Here is a 23,288-nt window from a genome sequence, read left to right as displayed (position 1 = left end):
AGACCCTGGGGTATAGGTCTGTGTGAGTAGTAGTGATGTGGAAATCCTGGCGTTGGACTGAGGTAAACACTGTAAGAACTCTCATAACAGCAAGTTAAAGTCCAATGGTAGTAGGGCAGGCAAAGGCAGCCAAACGGCAGGCACTAATGGGATCTACCAGGGTGATTAGTTGACATTAGTGGGCAATAAGACAACGCTTAATTTATATATTTGGTTGAGGTGTTTTGTATTTTAGTTTTACATTGTGATCAAGTGGATGATATGATGGTAACGTATGGAACTGTTGGCGAATGAGGAATTGGGTTTGCATTTACTGGTACTCTTGTCAGAGAGCCAGTCACAGATAACTCATCCAGAAAGGGATTGTCTTGATTGCCACATCCCTTCCTCCTCTTCCTCAGAGTGTGGATTGTGTAGCTTTAGGCAAAGGCTAGCCTTCCTGATTGGTCAGCATGCAGCAGTTGAGGAAGAATCCTGCCACTCACACTGAAAAGTATTAGAGGATTCCTCAGAGTGTCCCAGACAAGGGAGCATTGTTTGATCTGCTTGATCACAATTTGGATGAAATCTTGTACCCTCCCCTGTGGTATGCTTGGTGTCAGAGGGACATTTAATCAGGAATTACAATTGATTAAAGTTGCTAAATTCAATAGGGAATTGTCAGGCACATGCTAAAGGGCTTGTCCTGTTTCAAGTATTTGGCACAAACTGACATGGATGCAGTAGTTTGCATTCACTCTGGACTACAACATGATATAGAGAGTGAACAGAAACAGCACTACACCAATATCTACAACAGGTGGTGATTCTGTCACATTCCCACCTTCACCCCAGTTAAATTCATGGTAGAGATGTGTGGGGAATTCATGCCCACTTGAGGACTTCATCCAGCTGCCATTGGTATTAGCCCAGTGACAGGCAGGGGAGTTTGCCACACATGGAGCATGACAGGTAAATCTGTGGGGGATTGCTGATGGTCTTTCAGAGTGATGTCTTTTCATTCAAAGGCACTGCCTGACCGAGGGGGTCTGACAATGAAAGGGTGGGAATTTACTGAGAACCATCTACTATTCTTCCTGCTGTGCCTTCTACCCCATTAATTCCACCCCACCACCTCCCTCCAGCTATCACTCACCTTGTGGCCTGGATGAGTCATAGAAACTCTACAGTGCAGAAAGAGGCCATTTGGCCCATCGATTCTGCACCGACCACAATCCAATCCAGGTCCTACCCCCATATCCCTACATATTTACCTGTTAATCCCTCCAACCTACGCATCTCAGGACTCTATGAAGCAATTTCTGGCATGGCCAATCAACCTAACCCACACATCTTTTGACTGTCCAATAGAACTGCCAGCCTGATTGGGGGAGCTATTGGCATACTAGATTGTCACTGGACTAATAGTCTAGAGACCCAGGGCAAGATCTGGGGACCCAGGTTCAAATCCCACCATGGCAGATGGTGAAATTTGAATTCAGTAAAAATCTGGAATTAAAAGTCTAATGATGAAACCATGAAACCATCGGCAATTGTCATAAAAACTCAACTGGGTCACTAATGTCCTTTAGGGAAGGAGATTTGTCTTTCTTTCCTGGCTTACAAGTGACTCCAGATCTACAGTAATGAGGCTGACTCTTAACTGCCTTCTGAAATGGAGGGATGGGCAATAAATGCTGGCCCAGCCAGTGATGCCCACATCCCATAAACAAATTTTAAAAAAGCTCTTGGCAGGCAGGACTTCCACGGGAAGTGTGTCATTGTCCAGTGAAGTACTTGGATTGCACAAGATGCAGCAAGCCTTGACAGAACCATGGAATCCCCACAGTGCAGAAAGAGGCCACTTGACCTATCAAGTCTGCATCAACTCTCCAATAGAGCATCATACCACCACGCCCACGGCCCTTGCTGATGGCATTAGTTGTCCAGCAGCCAGCCTCTGGTTTGTTGTGGCAGTTTAAATGTAGCTGTAGTAAAATGAAGATACCTTGACTACTATTAGAAGTATTGACCTACATGTAATGTTGCGTATGGTTGCACACCAGCCAAATGTTGAGGGAACAGAATCCCTTTTAGTCGTAGCACATCTTCGTCAGATAAATGATGAAATTGGCAAGTTCCTGCTGACATCCCAACACTTGGATTTGCTCTTCTGTCTGCATAATCAGGTTTTACATTTCACAACATACTGCATTGTGTAAAAGCGCAGTTGTTTTTGGATGACCCTAGCAATATTTCCTAGTATTTTGGGTGCTTTTGCAATAGCCTTACAGCATTGGTTTTAAAGATTCACATTTTTATAATGATATGTTGCTACTGATGAGAATATTACATTGAATTATTTGTGAAACAGGGAGGGAGTATGGCCAGTGATGAAAAAGCAAGATTTTGGATAGGATACATAGGCACTTGAGTTTTGGACAAGTTGGAATGTTTGGAGGATAGTAGGTCAGCAAAGAGCATTAGGCTATAAGGGCCACTAATGATCTCCCTGCCTATTATTTAATCCTGATCATGGTGTATTAGCTCAGTCACTGCTCCTAGTTTCCCTTACTTAATAATGCCCATGCCTGTAAAGTGTTGCTCATTTGCTGGTTTAAAATATGTTGCGCAGCATTTTATGCTTATCATCTTTCAAGAAGAAATACTTCTCCATGAAGCTCAAAGGTTTTGTCATACTCTTGTGATTTACAAATATTGTTTACATGTCTTAATTTCTTCATATAATTTGCATTTTATTAAATATTGAGAATCAGATTGCAATGGCTGTTGCACCATAAGGTGAGGCCTAAAAAGATGCAACCAAAAATTTACAAATTGACCCAGTTTCAAAAGCTTGCTTTCAGGCATCAGAGGAAATTTAGGTGGACAATCCTTTTTTGAAGGAATTTTGTATAGAAATCAATATATTTTAAAAGCTGCAAATCATGCATGAAGTACATTGGATTTTGCAGATATACTCAATAACCCTTTATTAAAATTTATGTTTATTTCACACCATGATCGGTCCAGTGCAGATGTGGATGCTGTGGTTGAGGAAATCCAGAAAGTTGAACCACTCATAACTGCATCCCGCACAGAGCAGGTGAAACAGCTGGTTCAGAGGCTCCAGGAAAAGCTTGGTCAACAGGATGACCACAAATTCTATCTTTTTAAGGTGAGAAATGTTCTTGATCTCAATAAATGTTCTGTTGTGCTACAATCCAAATTGCTCTTTAGAGCAATGCCAGTAAATGCTGACATTGATTTGATTTAAAGCTATATCGTTATGACAATGGTGGTTTCCTTGATACAATATTTATGTATTATGTGAACAAAGTGGACAAGTGCATTGAGACAATTAGGCAAATAAGTTAGTTTTTTCACATTAGGAATCTATTTCTTTTTGTTCTGTTCATGCTGTGGTTCCGATCTAGTTTAAATTATGAAGGATTTGTCAGAAAATTTTGCAGAAGTCCAAGATATATGGTATAAACAGATGTCGGTCATAATAATGAAATCTTTCTACAGTACTAAGTTTAGTTGCAATAATCTGTGTTGCAGTGCAGTTACTATAAACAACACTATGGCTATGCTTTAAGAGCTCTCTCACTGTAATAGGATAGTCTTACAAGAAAATAATCTGACCATTCTGCAATATTGAAAGTCCAGCTGACTAGTTGAAAGTTCTCACATTTACAAGTGTCCCAAAGTGTTTTGTTTTTTAATTTTATTAATTTCAGTAGTATCCTAACTTACATGATTCTTCCACATTGTAAAATTTCTGGGCTGACGTAGAAAAAGGAAATTCTCTTCCAGAGATTTTGCTCCATGGCTTTGATGAAAAGACAATCATGCATTTACTGACTCAGGGTTGTTATTATATTTTTATGTAAGCTTCTGGTGAATATTTGTAAGAGACGAAAGTCAGTTTACATCAAAAATGTTTTTGTTTCTTTATATTAATATTTGAGTTCATGAGGTTGAAGAATGTTGGTGCTGATCTTAGAGTTACTTACGTTTTGACAGCATTGTCAGCAACGTGCAATCACAGATTGCATAGTTAGAATCATTTCAAAACATCTTTAACAATTTTCTGCTGTTGATTGACTTACTTGCTATACTTTATAGCACAAGTAGATGCAGAAAAAAAATTCTAGGATCTGGATGCAGATTTTCTCAACTCATTTCACAATGTATTCTTCTAACTAACAGAAAAAGGAGACCAGAGGCATTCCTTCTGGCTGCATATGCAGTATTATGGTTTGCTGCCAGCCTACATCAATCTCTCTTACTCATGCCTGACAGAACCTAAGAGATGCTGCAAGCGTCACAGCTGGTCAAATTTAGTCCAATGTTAACTGATGTGCTGCCTCAAAAGGCACTGTTCAGATGTGCCTGAAGCCTAACTTTGGGCACCCCAGCTCTGTCACACACTGTAAATGCGCCAATAAATTTCTACCCCATTTTTGTTTTCATCTATGGTATTGTTATGATCCCAGTTGATGTTATATGGGTGGGAAGATCCCAGAATGGAACCCTGGCTGAAAATGCAACTTTTATTTTTTTTTCATAAAATGTAGAGGAATAGAGTCATAGGACCACTGATTAATTTTAACAAGAAAAACATTTAATAAACATGGAAAATTTGGATTATAATACAATTTATAATCCTTTGCTTCCCCCCCCTCTTAGCTTCACAATTACACATAAATTTTAAGGTTAACACAGATGTAAGGCATATCTTAAGCTACAACAATCTCAGTAACACAACACCCTTTAAACACACAGAGTGGCTGTGGTCAAATACACTCTCCACTCTGAACCTCCAGTGAATGCCTGTGGATTTATCCTCAGAATTCCCCAGATGATTGTCATGTGAAAGCTTCCAAACTGCACTCCCAAAACAAATGCTTTAAAATCTGAATTCATAATAATGTTTTCCGTTAGTGATTCCAAGATCTATTCCATGTTTTCTAAATTATACTTTTAAACAAAACTTCCACTACATTTTTAACAGTGAATCTAGTCTAGAATTTGCATCACCTGCTTTGGAATTTCTTTGCCTTGACTGCCGTACAAACTGTTCACAATTGCTTTAACTCTAGATTTCCAGATTCTTATTAAAATAGCATTAGATGTTTGATTTACCTCTGAAGTTGCTTACCCACTCTAAACCTAGTAACTGTGATTGCATCATTAACTCAGAACAGTTTGTTTACTTTTCCCTGAGGTCTTCTGAGCAATACTTTGGTCTCTGTATTTTTAATGTCAATCGTCTCAAGACATTCTTTCTGTTGCAATTCCCTGGCTATCTGGACTGTAACTTGTTCCTTAGGAAACTTGCATCCTTGCAACTCCCTTGTCCTGTCCAGCTTTCCCTACAGAGTTAAGCAATGTCCATTGCCTGGTGTCCTTTCTCCAACTGCAAAATATTCAACCAAAACTAAGAACAAGGGAAATCCTTTCCCTCTAGAAAGTGGCATCCTGTTGCTAAACAATGACTTTGTTCTAATTACACTTCACGCCGTAACCCCTCTAAGCACACGAGATTCACGGTGGGAACCTAACAAAGTCCCACACGTGCAAACACCATCATGAATCTAACTACAGGTTTACTCTTCCAGGTACAGAAGACATTAAATTAAACATACTCAAGACTGTACATTTTTCCTAATGATTACGAAGACAAATGTCCTTTAAAACTATCTTTGTTTTCCCAGCAATATCTACAGGCATTCCACTGCCTAACGCTGTGCATATATCATGCATTAAACCTAGCACAGTGGGGTAAATTTCCAACATTGTGTGATTATTCAAAAAAGGGGATAGTGAATCAACAACCTATTATACCTTTCCTTTGATTTTATTTACCTTAAATTCATAATTCTCATTTTTTAAAGTACTTGCATAAAAGTTGAGCATTGACTGAGTGAATGTGACATCAGATTTAGATATAACTCTATGTGCGGTTGTACTTGAAGGAACAAAGAAAACCAAGTATATTTTTCAGTAACAATTCTTTTTTATTGATATAGGTTCTTCGGGCGCATATACTACCATTGACAAATGTTGCATTCAACAAGTGTGGCTCAAAGTAAGTGTTCCATTTGGTATGTGAAATCCTTGATTTTTATTTTAATCTCCTTGTCTGTAAAGTTCACTGTGACTTTTTTTTTATACGCACGGCTTCAGTGACCATCCAGTAGTGTTCTGATGAAAGGCCATCGACCTGAAACGTTGGCACAGATATTTGTGGAAGATTGCAATAAAGCAGTGGAACCTCAGCAAGGGGACACAGAGATCCTGCTGAATTCAGAAATAGAGCCGAATTATAAATATGGTGTTATGCTTTCTGTTTGTCTGCCAGACAAATTAATGGACTACTAGGCTGCCAGGCAGGGAAGCCCGTGATAGGAGGCTGCAGTCAGGGATCTTTCGGGTCAGATTCTGACTATCAGGAATGACAGATCAAGATTTGGGAATGGGAGTGGAGAGAGAAGGCAACAATCATAGGAGAGAGGAGCGAGAGATCAGGTCTGCGGGAAGTGTGGTATGAAGTCGGTGATCATGGCAGCGGGGAGAGCTAGGTCCCAATCAGGAAAGATGTGATGGAGGACTTTCTTGAAGGGCTGTGAAGATCAGTCTTCCTCCTCTTGATACACAAGAGCTGCTGTAAAAAGTACTTAGCTTTTTGTGCCAGCAGTTCTTGCTCTTCTTCTTCTTAGCGTCCTGGACTTTGGGAACCCTGTGCAGTAAGTTAAATCCAGCTCCCAGTTATGCCCTGAGAACCTTTTTTTAATAAAAAAAAAGTCATGAGACATGGGCATTGCTGACTTTAGGCTAGGATTAGTTGCTCATTCATATTTGCCCTTGAAAGGATGATGGTGAGCTGACTCCTTGAATTGCTGCAGTTCATGATGCTGTTAGGGAGGGAGTTCCAGGATTCTGACCTAGTGATGATTTCAGAATAGTGATAGTTCCGAGTGGATGGTGTGTGTGGTTTGAAGGAGAATTTGCAAGTGGTGGTCCCAAGCATCTGTTGTTCTTGTCCTTCAAGGTGGATATGGTCACTGGTTTGGAAGGTGCTTTCAAAGAAGGTTTGCTGAATTACTGTAGTGCATCTTATATAAGGTACATACTGTTATCACTGTGCATTGGTGGTGATGGGGGGAAATCAGTTGGGGGTGCTGATCCAATGGGCAGCTTTATCCTGGATGATGTTGAGCTTCTTCAATGTTGTAAGACTTGCATTCATCCAGACAAGTGGAGAGTAGTCCATCACACTTTTGACATGTGCCTTGTAGATGGTGGAAAGGCTTAGAGCTGGGTACTGAGTCACTTGTCATTGAATGTGGTGCGGCGGCCATATCCCCTTAAATAATAAAAAAAAACTGGATGACCTTGGCTTGGGGCATGATTAGTTCTGGTGCACAAGTCTTCAGTATTATTGCTGGAATGTTGCCAGGGTCCATAGCCTGATTCAATTATGCTAATAAAATGCATAGCCTCTCTGTGGCAGGCATTTACACAACACAAAATTCCCTGCCTCAAAAATGGCAGTGCAATGGGTTGGTGCTGCATTCCTTGCTCTAAACTTTATAATTCCCCAGTTCAACCCTCAACCCAGTCCAACACTGTGGCCAGTTATTGGGGGGGAAGGGTGTGAATTGGGAGATCACCATCGAGGCCATTTTTTTTCTCTCTTTTTTCTCTTTTCTTTCCTAACAGATGCTGCCAGACCTGCTGAGATTTTCCAGCATTTTCTCTTATGGTTTCATTTTTTACTGTGTTTTTCTCCTCACAGCTGCTGACAGCCAAGTATTTCCAGCACTGTTCCTGTTTTAATTTAAATTTCCGGAATCTGTAGTATTTTGCTTTGTTTGTGAATATTCAGCTTCCATTAGAACATTAAAAAGTGCTTGGCAAAGTACTATTGACGCAGTCTCAATTATTTGTACGAGACATTGGGTGGGATTTTCCAGCCATGCTTGTCCCAAGACTGTAAAATCCCACCCAAGGTCAATGAACCTGTCCCACCTGTTAAGATTCCCGTGGCGGGCAGGACAGGAAAATTCCATCCATTGTGGATTTGAAAAGAATTTGAGTTCCAAATAGGCACTGGAGTGTGGTGACTAGGGGATTTTTCACAGTAACTTCATTACAGTGTTAATGTAAGCTGACTTGTGACAACAATAAATAAACTTAAACTTAAATTGTAGTGGGTGTTGAGATCATAGTTTATATTTAACACCATTTGTCATTAGTTAACGAAGTGGTGGAGTCTGGCTTAATCTGACAAACTTCTGACTTGGGTGAAAATGTTGCTCATTGCAATAAATTTTAATAGATCAGTCCATGTTACAAATTGATAATTAGAATTAAACATTCATGTTCCAATAAATTCATTTTTTGGCTGTAAAAGTTCATTTATCTTCCCGTGAGTCATTTGAATAATTTCAAACTGAATTAAACAGATTTACAATGGAAAGAGAAATGTTCAGTAAGAAGTCTCACAACACCAGGTTGAAGTCCAACAGGTTTATTTGGTAGCAAACGACATCAAGAGAAATGTTCCACAGGGCAGTACTTGAGTGCAGTTTATCAAGCTCCACTTCAAACTGTGCAAACATAAACTCTGAGCACTGGTATTCAAGCTTTTACATTTCTTGGAAAATGAACAGATTAGGAAACTAGAACAAACAATGGGACAAGGTCTATGAACCATCTGGTTACTTCACTTTATAGAAAATCAGATAAAATAGAAGTGAACTCTCAATCCACATGTATGTTAAATTGGGACAATAGTGATCGACACTTGTGTACATTTAAGGGAAGAATCATTAATGAACAAGTTTTTAACTGATGCAGAATTACAAGAGGATCTCCTCATTAATCTCGACATTTTGTTAAAAATCTCAAAGAGATTCCATCTGAATTGATTATCTTTCCAGTGATGCTTTTGATGCAAGACACAATGAAAGATGGATCCTGGTGGGGATTGGTAGCTTTATATTTGTCTATATTAATTCTGTACATGTGTAAAAGATGAGGGATGCAGGAAACAGATTTTTCCCTTATGGTTGATAAGGCAATAAAAATGCTAATCGAATTCTATGTTTTGTCACAAAATGTAAACAATAAAAGCCAAGACTAATGATGACCCTCTATAAAACTTTAATAAGGCTACAGTTTATTACTGTGTAGAATATTACAGTCCACTCTCTAGGAGTGTATTGAGATATCAAAATGTGCAATGCAGAATCAGTCAGGTTGTTTGAGGAAGTACAAGTCCATAGAATCCCTACAGTGCAGAAAGAGGCTGTTTGGCCCATCATGTCTGCACCAACTCTCCGAAAGATAAAATATAAAGACAGACTTGGGAAAAGTGTCTCTCTCCTTCGCTAAACAACACAGATTTGGGGGCAGAGTAATATAGTTAAAAATTATGAAACGAAGGGCCAGGGTATATAAAAGGCTGTTTCAGATAGTGATGTGTCAAGAATGAAGGACCTTAGATACAGAACTAAATGAGAGATTTATAGCAGTGATAAAATTTAAGTTTACACAAGATTAAACACAAGTTTATCGTATGGCATATACCACCAGGAATAATGGTTAGGCCAGAATGTCATTATTTAAAATCAGATTTAACAGGTGCATGAAGGAAAATAGGATGAAAAGATATGGGAACTGGGGCTTAAATGTTCGTATGGAGATAAACACTGACACTGGTTGGGCTGAATAGCTTGTTTCTGATTGGGATGAATAGCCTGTTTCTATGTTATATCTTCTGTGGATTTCTAAGTATTTCTCGGTTCTTTTATTTAATAATTGTGTTTTGGTGAGATTAATATTTCCTTTGCACATTTTAGATTTATTACGGGAAGCTATGATAGGACTTGCAAAGTGTGGGATACTGCATCAGGAGAAGAGTTGCACACACTTGAGGGACACAGGAATGTGGTCTACGCTATTGCATTCAACAATCCTTATGGGTGAGAAAAGGAATTGCATGTTGGCTGCTGATGTTTGTCAAAAAACCTGTGGTAGTGATTTCCTTGTCTGAGCTTTGTTAGAAATTATAATCACAATGTAAAAATTGCATACACACATCTCAAATTATATATATTCCCAATCAGCAGATGCCAGTGACTCAATTTTGGTTAGTGCTTTACTTGCAAAGTATTTACGGAATTCTACTGTTACAAATGTTAAAATATGTAATTAATTTTATATTGAGTATTTCACATTATTAACCTCCCTTTGATTTTGGATGTCTAACCCTTCCTCAAGCTAGGTACGTGGGATTATAGAATGGAAATGTTAGCGTTTGGGTGTTGCATGTATTATTTTGGAATTGTCTTAAACATGATAATGCATCCATTAAAGTAGCAAACTCAGGCATTGCAATTAAATACATGTTCATATGGCCAGTATTCACAAACATAACTTAAGGGTAGGAGAGCCTCCCATCTCCTCTCCATTGCTAAAATGAATGTGGCAGAATTCCTTGAATAACAATTGCCATTCCCTAACATTCCACTATATCAACAGGAGATAAAATGAGTTTATTTAGAAATTAGAGGCTGCAAAATTTGGTTTTGTAGCACCACTAATGAAAAGGCTACAGAAACCCAGAGCATATTAAATGGCAGTGTCTGGCAACTTCTGGTGCATCCCATGCACTGTGCCATGACTGTAAAGGTGCTTGTTCACTGATAGCTTAACAAGAAACATGCATCTAAGTGTGAACTTCCACAGCAGGACTGAGATATTGGATGGCTTCTGTTTGTGTTGCATTGGAAGCTGATGCATCAATTACCAGGCTCTGCAGCATGACTGGGTCCTCCAAGTGCTAAAATGGAATTGACCATCATTTCTATGCTGGAAAGGATGGGTTTCAAACTACGTGAAAGGTCAAGTTGAAGATGGACTATTCCATTGTGATAACAGGCCTGACAATGCATCAAATATCTGTGACTAGGATATCACATCCTAGTGCCACATCAGAGAACCTGGTGTCTCTCTGTCTGGACAGTTGCTCTGCCTCCTTTCTTCAAATACTTTCTGTTACAGTTCTACCAGTTGCTGTAGATGATTAGTTTCCCCTTTAGGAGAAGCAAGCTGTATTAAGATGTGCAGGCACATATGCTAGTCACCCAAACACCTGTGTTCCCCACTAAGCATGCAGTCAGTCAGCAGTATGATTTACCCTGAGCTGCATGTCACAATCATGTTGAGGATTGGGGAGCGTGAAGTTTGTGTTCTGTGTCTCAATTTGACCAGGCGTGGGATAAACATCCTTCATGATACCCCCACTGGCTAATGAGGCTAATCAAATTTTTCCCTCAAATTCCAAAATATTTGAAAAAAAACTTAAAATAGTAGGCCTGTGTTAGTGATTATTATGTGGGTATGCCGGCGTTGGACTGGCGTAAACACAGTAAAAAGTCTGACAACACCAGGTTTTCGTCCAACCTATTTATTTGATAATATACTCACTAGCTTTCGGGGTTACCCCCTTCGTCAGGTGAATGGAGAGTTCTGGCCTCAGACAGAGCATATAAAGCACAGACAGTTTAGAGATTACTGATTAAAATGCGAATCCTTACACCTAACCTGCTGTTCAAGACCTGAAGTGGCTGATAATGTGAGTGGAAGGAGCACTGATCACAGTTTAAAGAGATGTGTATTGTCTCCAGACAGTACAGTGAGTGAGGTTTTGCAAACCCAGGCAAGTCATGGGGGTTACAGATAGTGCGACATGAACCCAAGATCCCTGTTGAGACCGTCCTCATGTGTGCGGAACTTGGCTATCAGTCTCTGCTCAGCGACTCTGCGCTGTCGTGTGTCGTGAAGGCCGCCTTGGAGAATGCTTACCCGAAGGTCAGAGGCTGAATGCCCGTGACCACTGAAGTGTTCGCCAACAGGAAGGGAACAGTCTTGCCTGGTGACTGTCGAGCGATGTTCATTCATCCGTTGTCGTAGCGTCTGCATGGTCTCCCCAATGTACCATGCTTCGGGACATCCTTTCTTGCAACGTATCAGGTAGACAATGTTGGCCGAGTTGCAAGAGTATTCACCATGTACCTGGTGGATGGTATTCTCACGTGTGATGATGGTATCCATGTCGATGATCCGGCATGTCTTGCAGAGGTTGCTGTGACAGGGTTGTGATTATTGCAATCTTTATCTCCTCTCTGTGAGGAGATAGATTTTATTAACAATCAGAACTAATGTGAAAGAACATGCAATTATTTGAAACAGGTGACTCTTTCCTAGACTTTTGTAGATTAATTAATCTGAAAAGTGCCCACTGTACTTTTGTCACTCTTGTTGAGTTGGAGTGAGATGGAGCCAAATGGATTAGGAAACACTGAATTACCAATAAAATTAAAATAATGGAGTGCCCCTCTAATAGTGCTATATAAATGGATTGATCTGTTTTACTTAACAGTGTTGCCAAAAGGCAATAGCTGAACAGCAGTACTAGATGAGTTTATGCTTAGTAGTCTAACTGCTGAATTTCTGTGGAAGAGTGATAAATAGCCAAGCTATTAAAGTTATTACAGCCTGAAGTGATGTCGTAAATAAGATATAATTATTCAAAAGCCCTATGAGACAATTAAAAAGTCCACAGTTAGAACCTTTCTCCAGAGACATTTGAAAAAATGAAGTCAAACTGCAGATGGAATGTGCTTAGCTGAAGAAAGTCTGCTTCAGTGATTCAAGTGCTCCATCTCTGAAGCCCTGCAGTTATTTTAAAGTTCTCTTAATGCCGCTGTGAGGGTAATGGAAAGGTACTGAATTAGGAAGACGTGTGTGTGTGTGTGTGTGTGTGTGTGTGTGTGTGTGTGTGTGTGTGTGTGTGTGTGTGTGGTCATTACAAGTTCAGATGTTAACACAACAGGCATAAAAGATGTACTACTGCTTCAAAAAGAATATTCTATTTATTGTTTGTGAACTGATTTGTGCTTTTCATAGATATGGGTGTCCATTTCTAGAAGTTTCCCTTGATCTCTTGCTTTAAGTTTGGCAGAGAACTGTAGAAATTGCCAGGGCTTCCGTGGCTCTTCCATTCATGTTACAATTGAGATTTATAGTCACTTTGTGGAAATTCACTCCCGGTATCTTTCAGATCTCATGATTAAAATGCTTGTTTTCAACTAGGGACAAGATTGCAACTGGTTCATTCGATAAAACCTGCAAATTATGGAGTTCTGAAACAGGCAAATGTTATAATACATTTCGTGGACATACCGCAGAAATTGTAAGTTTCTATGCTTCTTAGAATTAGAGAGCACATCTAGGATCTTTTTAATAATCAAATTTTAAAATAATTATACTTGAGGATTTTGTTGTTTTTGTTTTGTGTGAAAATTACTGATGGCATCTTGAGTGTGGGTTGTGGAAGGTTGGGCATGGAGTTGAATGAGTTCCATTTATTTGAGTTTATTTACATGAGGAAGTTACATTAATGACCAAATCAACTAACTCAAGTTTGTTATTTCACCTGTGTCAGAGCAGCTTCCTTGCAGTCTGTGTTCTCAAACAGGGTTCTTGCATTGTGATCTTGTAGGATTTATCATGTCTTCATATTTTTGTCCATTTGTTACAATGCTGAAAAGTTCAAGATTCCAAATATTTTGGATTGTTTCTGCAGCACTTCTGAAGCATTAACATGTTATTTATTTTGCTATATATTTTCTATTCAGTGATAACATTATTTGCCTTTGGGTAACCCAAGCTCCTTTTTGAAGCTTTATGGTACTCAGTAACTCCCCTACTAATGGGCAAAATCTTATCAAAAAATGGCAGTGTTGGTTCCGAGGGAAAAACGGAGTGATTCCCGCTAATGGTGCTGGTGTGTTTTCAGGCTGAATCTTATGCCTCATTAGTAATAATTTTTATGTATACAAGATTCATGACACTTCTGTAGCATGTTCCCTCTGATTCACCTCACAATGACTTAACTGCTGCAAGCTCTGGGGAGCTCCGTATAAATGGCTCTCCAGCATATGTTCCATAAGGACTGCAGGGAATGGCAGGCAAGAATGTAGCACCGTGCTTTTCAGAGGAGGCTCCTGCCAGGATGTTGGATGGAGTGCAGCACAGGCAGGACATCCTGTACCCCTCCTCCAGGAGACAGCCTTCCAACAGGGTCATCACACCTGCCTGGGATGCAGTGGTAGCCCTGCTCAGTGCAAGCACACACCAGAAAATGGGGCAATAGTGTCAGAAGAAGAAGAACGACCATCTTCGCTCAGTCAGGGTAAGTGAACCACCCCAAGTCTCCTGCTGGACCCCTTCGCACTCCCAAATCTTTCTCTCATTCAGCCACCTTGGCCTTTTCCAGCACCAGGATACCCCCTCCCTCCCACAATCACCATGTTCCTCCCTCCAATAGCTGTTACGCTCCTTGCACTAGAGGTCCTACCCCAGCCCCATGCCTGATAGACCTTATCACCATCTCAAATGTCAACACTCCCCCAGCTACATGCTCTCTCCCTGCCATTACAGGACAAACTCAACCACAACAGGCATGAGTTGGCACTGCCAGCTGGAGTCATGCCCGAACTGAAAATGCTCATGTGTTTTAAGGACTGAACCCTCGTATGCATGTATATGTTAATATACAGGGCCCTGTTCTTTGTAGACAGAAAGTATGTAAACATATTGCACCTGTTGCAGCTAAGCATAATATGTGACAGCAATTCACTGATTCATGCCTCAGGGCAATGCCTTGACCAATCAAACAATGCTTGGCAGTTAACTGTCAGTCACTATTAACTGGTGCATTTTCCATGGCATTGCCTCAACCAATCAGTGCCTACTTGCCAATCAATCAGGTCTTTTTTCTCATATGGGATAAAGTTGTTGTTTTCCCTGGCGTTGATATTCTTGCAACTGTCCTGATAAGTGCAAGATGAAAAACATTAACAAAGTGTCTTTTCTCATACATATGCTCTGTACTACTTGTCCAAGTGTTCAGTTTATTCGGCCCCCTAGATTCAAGAAACTATCCCCACTGATATTAAACCAATAGGACTGTAGTTACTTGTTTTTTCCCTCTGTCCCATCTTAAATGATGAAAGTTTTCAATTTTTCAATCCAGAGTTGTAATTGCAGAATCTAGAGAGCTTTGGAAAATTATGATAAACACTTATATAATTTACTCTTTTTTTGAAAAAACCTAGGAACTGAAAGTTGAAGGTTTGTCTGTAGCCCATTACTTTCTGCATTACTATTTTTTAAACTTCTATTAAATGTACTAAGTTCTTTGCTTATATTATTTTCTGATTATCTTGTAATTGCGCTTTAGCTCTTGCTCAATTATAAAAACATACGCAAAGTATCAGCTACTTCCTAAGACGTACTGACACACAGATGAACGTGAACCACTTAATGAGGTACCAGAGGGCTACTAGTGCCTTTGGAAAATAATATCCAAGTATGAGATGCCACCTTCAGGTCAGAAGGGTGTTACCATTTTTAGATTTTAAAATTGTTCATTTCAGCAGTTATCCCAGATGATGCAATTGAGCATCCCCTGCAATTCAGAAAGTGGTATCATTTGTTTCTGGAGCTTGACTTAATAATTATTAGCAGCGTACACCAGATTCTTTATTTTCTCCGTTCTATCCAAAACAGAAAAAAAACATACTAATCTAGAATCTCTCAGATGACAATATTTATACCATAAAGGACAGCAGAGAACTGTATATTTTGATTCTCACAAAACATACAAAGTACAATTATTTTGAGAATTGTATTTTTTAAAACAACTATATAATTTTTGCATCCACTGCAGACTGTAGAGAGATTTGCTCCACCCTGAAAGCCTTAGTCAACCATCTGTATGAAAGAAACAAATTGAATCAATTTGAATTCTGATTGTAATAGAACTTCATAATATTGTGTAAGGATTTCAGGATTTAAAAATCTATCCTTGTTGAGGTGGGGAAGCGGTGGGGATGGAATGGGAAAAAAGCTAGAAGGAGGTGAGGAATCATTGGCTGCTGTTACAATAATTTAGGGTATCATAATCCTGTGTCTCTTTAAATTAATTGTTTTTACTGTGATACAAAGAACAAAGAACAACCCAGCACGGGAAACAGGCCCTTTGGCCCAACGAGCCCGCGCCGCCATTTCAACAAAGCCTTTTCCTACACCTACCCTGCTGCGTGTGTATGTGAATGGTACCCCTAATGTAGCCAGATTCAGGGGAGAATAGTGTAGGGTCAATTTGGTACACCAATCAGCCTAAGAGCACATCTTTGGGGTGTGGGAGGAAACCGGAGCACCCGGAGAAAACCCATGCAACCACAGGGAGAATGCGCAAACTCCCACAGACACTGGCCCAAATCCATGTATCTGCACAGCAAACAGTGATAGTTACTGAGCCGTTGTGGTGCCCGTCTGCTGGTCCAGGATTAACCACACACAACGACAAGAAGTACTAGGCCACTCTCGAAACCTCCAAGAGCAGCCCATGCACGATCCACCGTGTGCATGCCCCTCGTTTGACAACAAGGTGGACCGACACCTGTGGATTAAAAGAGACAAAAACATTAACATGTAATAATACATTTCCAGTGTCGTTCCGAGGCTCTGACCCTTTCTAATACCGTCTACTATAACCCTCCATCCCTGTTTCACTCATGTGTCTATCTAAGTAAACCTTAAACAAGTCCAACGTGCCTGCCTCATTGTTCTCCGGAGCAGTGTACCTGGTGGCTGTGGTGAGTGTTGGATTTACTTTAAAACGCTTTTTGACTGCATTTCTGGTTTGCGGGGTTTCTGTGAGTACTTTTTACTTCCGTACCGGAAGTTAGGCGAGGGGCTAGTCAGGAAGGGAGAGCAGGTGGTGTAAAAAGAAGGCAGTAATAGACAGCGGGCAGTGTCGGGAGCAGGCAGCGGAGTGAGTGGGAGCTGAGTGAGAGGTATAAGGGCTTTGGCTTGCTGGGCTTAGGTGAGAGCAGGCTTAGGCAAGGTGAGTGCAGTTTCCACCTTTCCCGTGTTGCATTTTGGCGCATACAAATCCAAGTGAGGTTGGGACATGGCAGGGACTATGGGGAAGAGCGTTAGCTGTGTTAGGTGCCACATGTGGGAGTTCTTGGAGGCATCACGTCTCCCGAAGGCCCACATCTGCATCAAGTGTTTAGAGCTGCAGCGTTTGAGGGCCCGGGTCAGGCAACTGGAGGTGCGTTTAGAGGATGCATTTCTGGTTAGGGAGAATGAGGAGTTAATGGCTAGGAATAATGAACAAGTGGAGGTCCCAGGGGCTGAGGAGCAGGATGGGTGGACAACTGTTAAGAGGAAGAAGAACAGTCCTGGTCCAAAGACCACCCCAGTGGCCCCCCAAAAGGCATCGACAGGGGTACAAGAGAAAAGACAGGAGGGCCAGAATGACTTAGAGGGAAGGAAGGGGGCTGGCAATGTGATAGTGGTGGGGGATGGGAGGGTCAAAGGAATTGACAGGAGGTTCTGTGGGCAAAAGCGTGACTCCAGGATGGTAGTCTGCCTCCCTGGAGCAAGGTACAGGACATATCATAGAACATAGAACATTACAGCGCAGAACAGGCCCTTCGGCCCACGATGTTGCGCCGACCAGTTAAAAAGCAATGACCCTCTAACCTAAACCAAACCCTTTCCATCCATAAACCTATCCACGGATCTCTTAAACGCCCCCAAACTAGGCGCATTTACAACTGCAGCAGGCAGGGCATTCCAATCCCTCACCACCCTCTGGGTAAAGAACCTACCCCTGACATCCGTCCTATAACTACCACCCCTTAATTTAAAGCTATGCCCCCTCGTGCTAGCTTTCTCCATCCGAGGAAAAAGGCTATCACTGTCCACCCTATCTAAACCTCTAATCATCTTATATGTTTCAATAAGGTCCCCTCTTAGCCGCCTTCTTTCTAACGAAAACAACCTCAAATCCCTCAGTCTCTCCTCATAGGACCTCCCCTCCATACCAGGCAACATCCTGGTAAACCTCCTCTGCACCCTCTCCAAAGCCTCCACATCCTTCCTATAATGTGGGGACCAGAACTGCACACAATACTCCAAGTGCGGCCGCACCAGAGTCTTGTACAGTTGCAACATGACGCTGCGGCTCCTAAATTCAATCCCCCTACCAATAAACGCCAAGACACTGTATGCCTTCCTAACAACCCTATCTACTTGATATCGGAGAGGATAGAGGGAATTTTGAAAGGGGAGGGGACCCAGGCAGAAGTAATAATACACATAGGGGAGAGGGACGTAGGAAGGCAGAGTAGGGCAGATGTACGCAGGCAATTTAGGGAGTTGGGGTCCAAACTGAAGAGCAGGACCTCCAGGGTGGCATTCTCTGGGCTGCTGCCTAGTACCAGCAGGGCTAGGAATAATGAGATCATGCAGCTGAATGCATGGCTGAGGGATTGGTGCAAGGTAGAGGGCTTTACTTTTGTAGACCACTGGGAAGTATTTGTGAGAGAAGGGCAACTGTACAGGAGGGATGGGGAAAATTTGAATGGGAGGAGGACAAATGTCTTAGCAGGGAGGTTAGCTGGAGTGTTTAGGCAGGGTTTAAACTAATAGGGAGGGGGGGTGGGGATGAGACTGAAAGCTCATTAGACACTGGGGTTGGGAGTGAGTTGGGTGATAGGGTAGGTTTGGGTGGAAAGAAAATTATCAGGGGGAAGGAGGTTCTGAGTGGGCCTGGTGGGTTGGATTGCGTCTGTTTCAATGTGAGGAGTGTGACGGGTAAAACGGATGAGCTTACGGCCTTGGTGTTTGTGAGGAATTTAGATGTGGTGGCAGTGACGGAGATGTGGTTAAAGGAAGGGCAGGACTGGCAGCTGAATGTTCCTGGGTATAAGTGTTTTAGGTGTGACAGAGGAGGGTTGAAGACAGATGGTGGGGTGGCGCTGTTAGTAAAGGAGCACATCACAGCAGTGCAGAGGGAGGATAATATGGAGGAGTTAGAGATTGAGTCGCTGTGGGTGGAGTTGAGGAATAAAAAGGGAGAGATTACGATGCTAGGGGTATACTATAGGCCACCCAACAGCCCGAGGTCAGTGGAGGAAGGTATTTGCAGAGGCATTTTAGATAGGTGCAGAAAGAATAAGGTGGTTGTAGTGGGTGACTTTAATCTTCCTGGAGTGGATTGGAAGGTGCCTAGAGCTGGAGGTACGGATGGGGAGGAGTTTGTAAAATGTGTGTTGGAAGGGTCCTTGGAGCAGTACGTAACTAGCCCGACTAGGGAGGGGGCTATACTGGATTTAGTGTTGGGTAATGAGCCGGGGCAGGTGGTTGAGGTTGAGGTAGGCGAACATGTGGCTAACAGTGACCAGAAGTCTGTCTACTTTAGGATAAAAATGGAAAGGGATGAGTGCCGTCCGAAGGGGAGGGTGCTGAACTGGGGGAAGGCGAGCTATAGCCGGATTAGGAGGGAGCTGAAGGACACTGATTGGGAGGGGCTGTTAGCTGGCGAGTCCACGGTTGGTAAGTGGGAGGCTTTTAAGGGCAGACTGATAGTGTTGCAGGAAAGGTACGTGCCGGCAAAGAGAAAGGATGGGAAAGGCAGGATTAGAGAGCCGTGGATTACAGGGGGTATTGAAGACTTGGTCAGGAAGAAGAGAGAGGCATATGTTAGGTCGAAACAACTGGGAACGGAGAGAGCGCTGGAGGAATATAGCGAGAGTAGGAGGGAGCTTAAAAGGGGAGTTAGAAGGGCGAAAAGAGGGCATGAAATGGCTTTGGCTGATAGGATTAAGGAAAATCCAAAGGCATTTTACTCTTACATTAGGAGCAAGAGAGTGGTTAGAGGGAAAATTGGTCCTCTTAGGGACAAAGGAGGGGATCTATGCATCGAGTCTGAGGGAATGGGGGAGATCCTGAATGAATACTTTGCGTCGGTATTCACGAAGGAGAGGGGTTTGGTGTCGTGTAATGTCTTGGAGGGAGCTGTAGATCATTTGAAGGAAATATCCATTACAAGGGAGGAAGTGCTAGGGTTTTTAGATAGCATAAAAATAGATAAAGCTCCGGGGCCTGATGGCATTTATCCCAGGCTGCTTAGGGAGGTGAAAGATGAAATTGCTGGGCCCCTGACGCAAATCTTTGTCTCTTCTTTGGACACAGGTGAGGTCCCAGAGGACTGGAGGGTAGCTAATGTGGTACCGCTGTTTAAAAAGGGTAGTAGGGATAACCCTGGTAATTATAGACCAGTGAATTTGACATTGGTGGTAGGAAAATTATTGGAAAAAATTCTTAGGGATAGGATGTGTAAGCATTTGGAGCGTTGCGATCTGATTAGTGATACGCAACATGGCTTTGTTCAGGGGAGGTCTTGCCTTACGAATCTGGTAGAATTTTTTGATGAGGTGACAAAAACGGTTGACGATGGACGAGCCGTTGATGTCATCTACATGGATTTCAGTAAGGCGTTTGACAATGTCCCTCACGGTAGGCTGGTAGAAAAGGTTAAGGCACATGGGATACAAGGACAGGTAGCTAGACGGATTGAAAACTGGCTGGGCAATAGGAGACAGAGAGTAGTAGTGGAAGGGTCCTTTTCTGGCTGGAGGTCAGTCACCAGTGGTGTGCCGCAGGGCTCAGTACTGGGATCGCTCCTCTTTGTAATATATATAAACGACTTGGAAGAGGGCGTACGTGGTGTGATCAGCAAGTTTGCGGATGACACCAAGATGGCAGGATTGGCGGATACTGAGAAAGATTGTCAGGTGCCACAGCAGGATATAGATAGGTTGGTATATTGGGCAGATAGATGGCAGATGGAATTTAATCCTGACAAATGCAAGGTGATGCATTTTGGAAGGAATAATGCTGGGAGGAGTTACATGATAAAAGGTAGACCGATTAAGAGTATAGAAATAGAGGGACCTGGGAGTGCAGGTGCACAAGTCTCTGAAGGTGTCAACACAGGTAGAGAAGGTTGTGAAGAAAGCTTATGGAATGCTAGCCTTTATAGCAAGGGGTATAGATTATAAGAGCTGTCGTCGAATGCTTCAGTTGTGCAGAACGTTGGTTAGACCGCACTTGGAGTACTGCGTCCAGTTCTGGTCACCTTACTACCGGAAGGACGTGGAGACCCTGGAGAGAGTGCAGAGGAGGTTTACCAGGATGCTGCCTGGTATGGAAGGACTGAGTTACGAGGAAAGATTGGAAAAACTGGGGCTCTTTGCCTTAGAAAGACAGAGATTAAGGGGGGATATGATAGAGGTGTATAAAGTAATGAAGGGAATAGATAGAGTCAACAGTGGCAGGCCTTTCCCTAGACTGGGGACAACTATTACGAGAGGTCACGATCTAAGGGTGAGGGGGGGAGAAGTATAATTTGGATACTAGAGGAAGGTTTTTCACGCAGAGGGTCGTGGGGGTATGGAACGATGTAGTTTAGTTCATTGCAGCACCAATTCTGTATCTTTAGTTTCTATGTTCACATCAATATTATGCTTTCTTCGACGGTATGCAATGTGATGTTTCTCTGTCAACTATTGGAAAAACGCACCAATAATGATTTTAAACAAATTGAAGCTTGTGTATAAATTAACAGTTAAAACAGTACTTAAAGTTCAGATGATATTCAAAAAATCCATGGCTGTGATTTTGGTTAGTTGTGATTAGACCAGTTTTGTGTAAGCCTCATCTACTGTACCAAGGAAATCACAGTGGCAGGTAGTGCCATTTGAAAAAGTGCCTGATATAAATCACTGTGCTTTTTAATTAAGGTGTCCTATAAAAATGTTGAAGCATTTATTTACTTTGAAGTTTAATATTTTTAATTCCTATTTTTAACCTATTATAGGTATGCTTATCATTTAATCCTCAAAGTACTTTAGTAGCAACAGGCAGTATGGATACTACAGCAAAGCTCTGGGATATCCAGTCTGGAGAAGAATCTGTTACCCTAACGGTATATATATAGAATAATGCTACAAATGCCTCTTAATTTAAGCACATTGTGGTGATTTTGATTTTCTTGCATAATTAGATGACAAATGGTTTACATTTTGATATTGTCTCTGCATCCCTTGTCCACTCAAGTCATTTTGCTGTGAATGTTTGATTTGCTAATGATGCATGTTCTGGAGTCAAATTGTCGTTGTGTCAAAAGTTATTATGAATCATTTTATCAATGACAAATGATTTAGAATCTTTGGAAACCAATATGTTGATCAACTTGAAAGCATCAATTGCTTATGTCAACTTGTTTGTTAGATATTAGCCAAATTTAAATGATAACAGATCTGTAACTAAATTTATTTTCATTGATATTGAATACAGTGGTTTCCACTGGTTCACAACCAATTTTACTCCAACCTTTTTTCTCTTTTGTTTTTGTATATTTTCTCTTCTAAATGTTTATGTCTAAACGTCTAAATACTTCCTGCTTGATGGCAACTATTCGTTCTAAGGTCCCACAGGCAAGACGGAGTTAGTGGAAAATCAGTCCACACTTTAAGCGTGGGGCATTTAAACTTTCTTTTAATGATGCCTTTGGCTGTGCTTTAGAGCCGTAATTCAGCTTAAAGGTTAAGGATGACTTTAGCATTTCTTCTCAATGTACTACAATTAGTTCCAATTCTTGTATTATTGGTAGCTTTCTCACCTCTGGGAAGATTGAAGATTCAAGTGTCACTCTAATGACTCAACCACATGGTCAGTGCGGTACAAAGTGCCTGCTGCACCATTGGTGCCATCATTTAGATGACACTTCAAACCTGGATTCTGTCTGCTTCCTCATGTGCCATAAAGGATCCCTCTGCATCTTCCTAAAAAGTGCAGTAAGTTCTCTTTGGACCCTGGTAAATTTTAAGTCTCAATCACCAACACTAAACATTATCTGGTCGTTTACCTCATTGCTGTTTGTGAGACCTTGCTGTAGGTAGATTGTTTGCCTCCTAATCACAGCATCTTTACTTCAAAAATATTGTGTGTTCCTTCCTAATATATTTATATTTTTCTTTCAGGGACATTCAGCTGAAATCATCTCTTTGTCATTTAATACAACAGGAGATAAGATTATCACTGGCTCCTTTGACCATACAGTTTCTGTGTGGGATGTAGGATCTGGCAGGTGTGTAAACTGCTTAATATTATCATATCAGTCCACACTTTAATACCGTTAGTTTTAAACACCTTTTGGAGTATTCAGATATAAATTCCTGCTTTCTTTGCAACCTATAGTATCTTGTATCTTTGTATAAATTATGGAAAACATAAATTCAGCAAAGTTTTTGAGTCACAATATTATCTACATTCTGTCACACAAAAATCAACTGTTCATCTCC

The 23,288-nt window shown here is 41.4% G+C and overlaps 1 protein-coding gene across 1 annotated transcript in view; it reads left to right on the top strand.

Moving 5' to 3' along the window:
- The window catches only part of daw1 (dynein assembly factor with WDR repeat domains 1), a 54,403-nt gene that overhangs the window by 4,701 nt on the left and 26,414 nt on the right, over positions 1-23,288 (top strand). The window contains exons 3-8 of the mRNA XM_080186480.1: positions 3,013-3,157; positions 6,018-6,076; positions 9,855-9,977; positions 13,153-13,252; positions 21,803-21,910; positions 22,968-23,074. Coding sequence (XP_080042606.1) covers positions 3,013-3,157; positions 6,018-6,076; positions 9,855-9,977; positions 13,153-13,252; positions 21,803-21,910; positions 22,968-23,074 — 642 coding nt within the window. The remainder of the gene's footprint in view (positions 1-3,012; positions 3,158-6,017; positions 6,077-9,854; positions 9,978-13,152; positions 13,253-21,802; positions 21,911-22,967; positions 23,075-23,288) is intronic.

This window comes from Carcharhinus amblyrhynchos, chromosome 3 (assembly GCF_965287045.1).
Source record: "Carcharhinus amblyrhynchos chromosome 3, sCarAmb.v2.hapA, whole genome shotgun sequence".
NCBI classification, from domain to species: Eukaryota; Metazoa; Chordata; class Chondrichthyes; order Carcharhiniformes; family Carcharhinidae; genus Carcharhinus; species Carcharhinus amblyrhynchos.
This window is presented reverse-complemented; position numbering and strand designations above follow the sequence as displayed.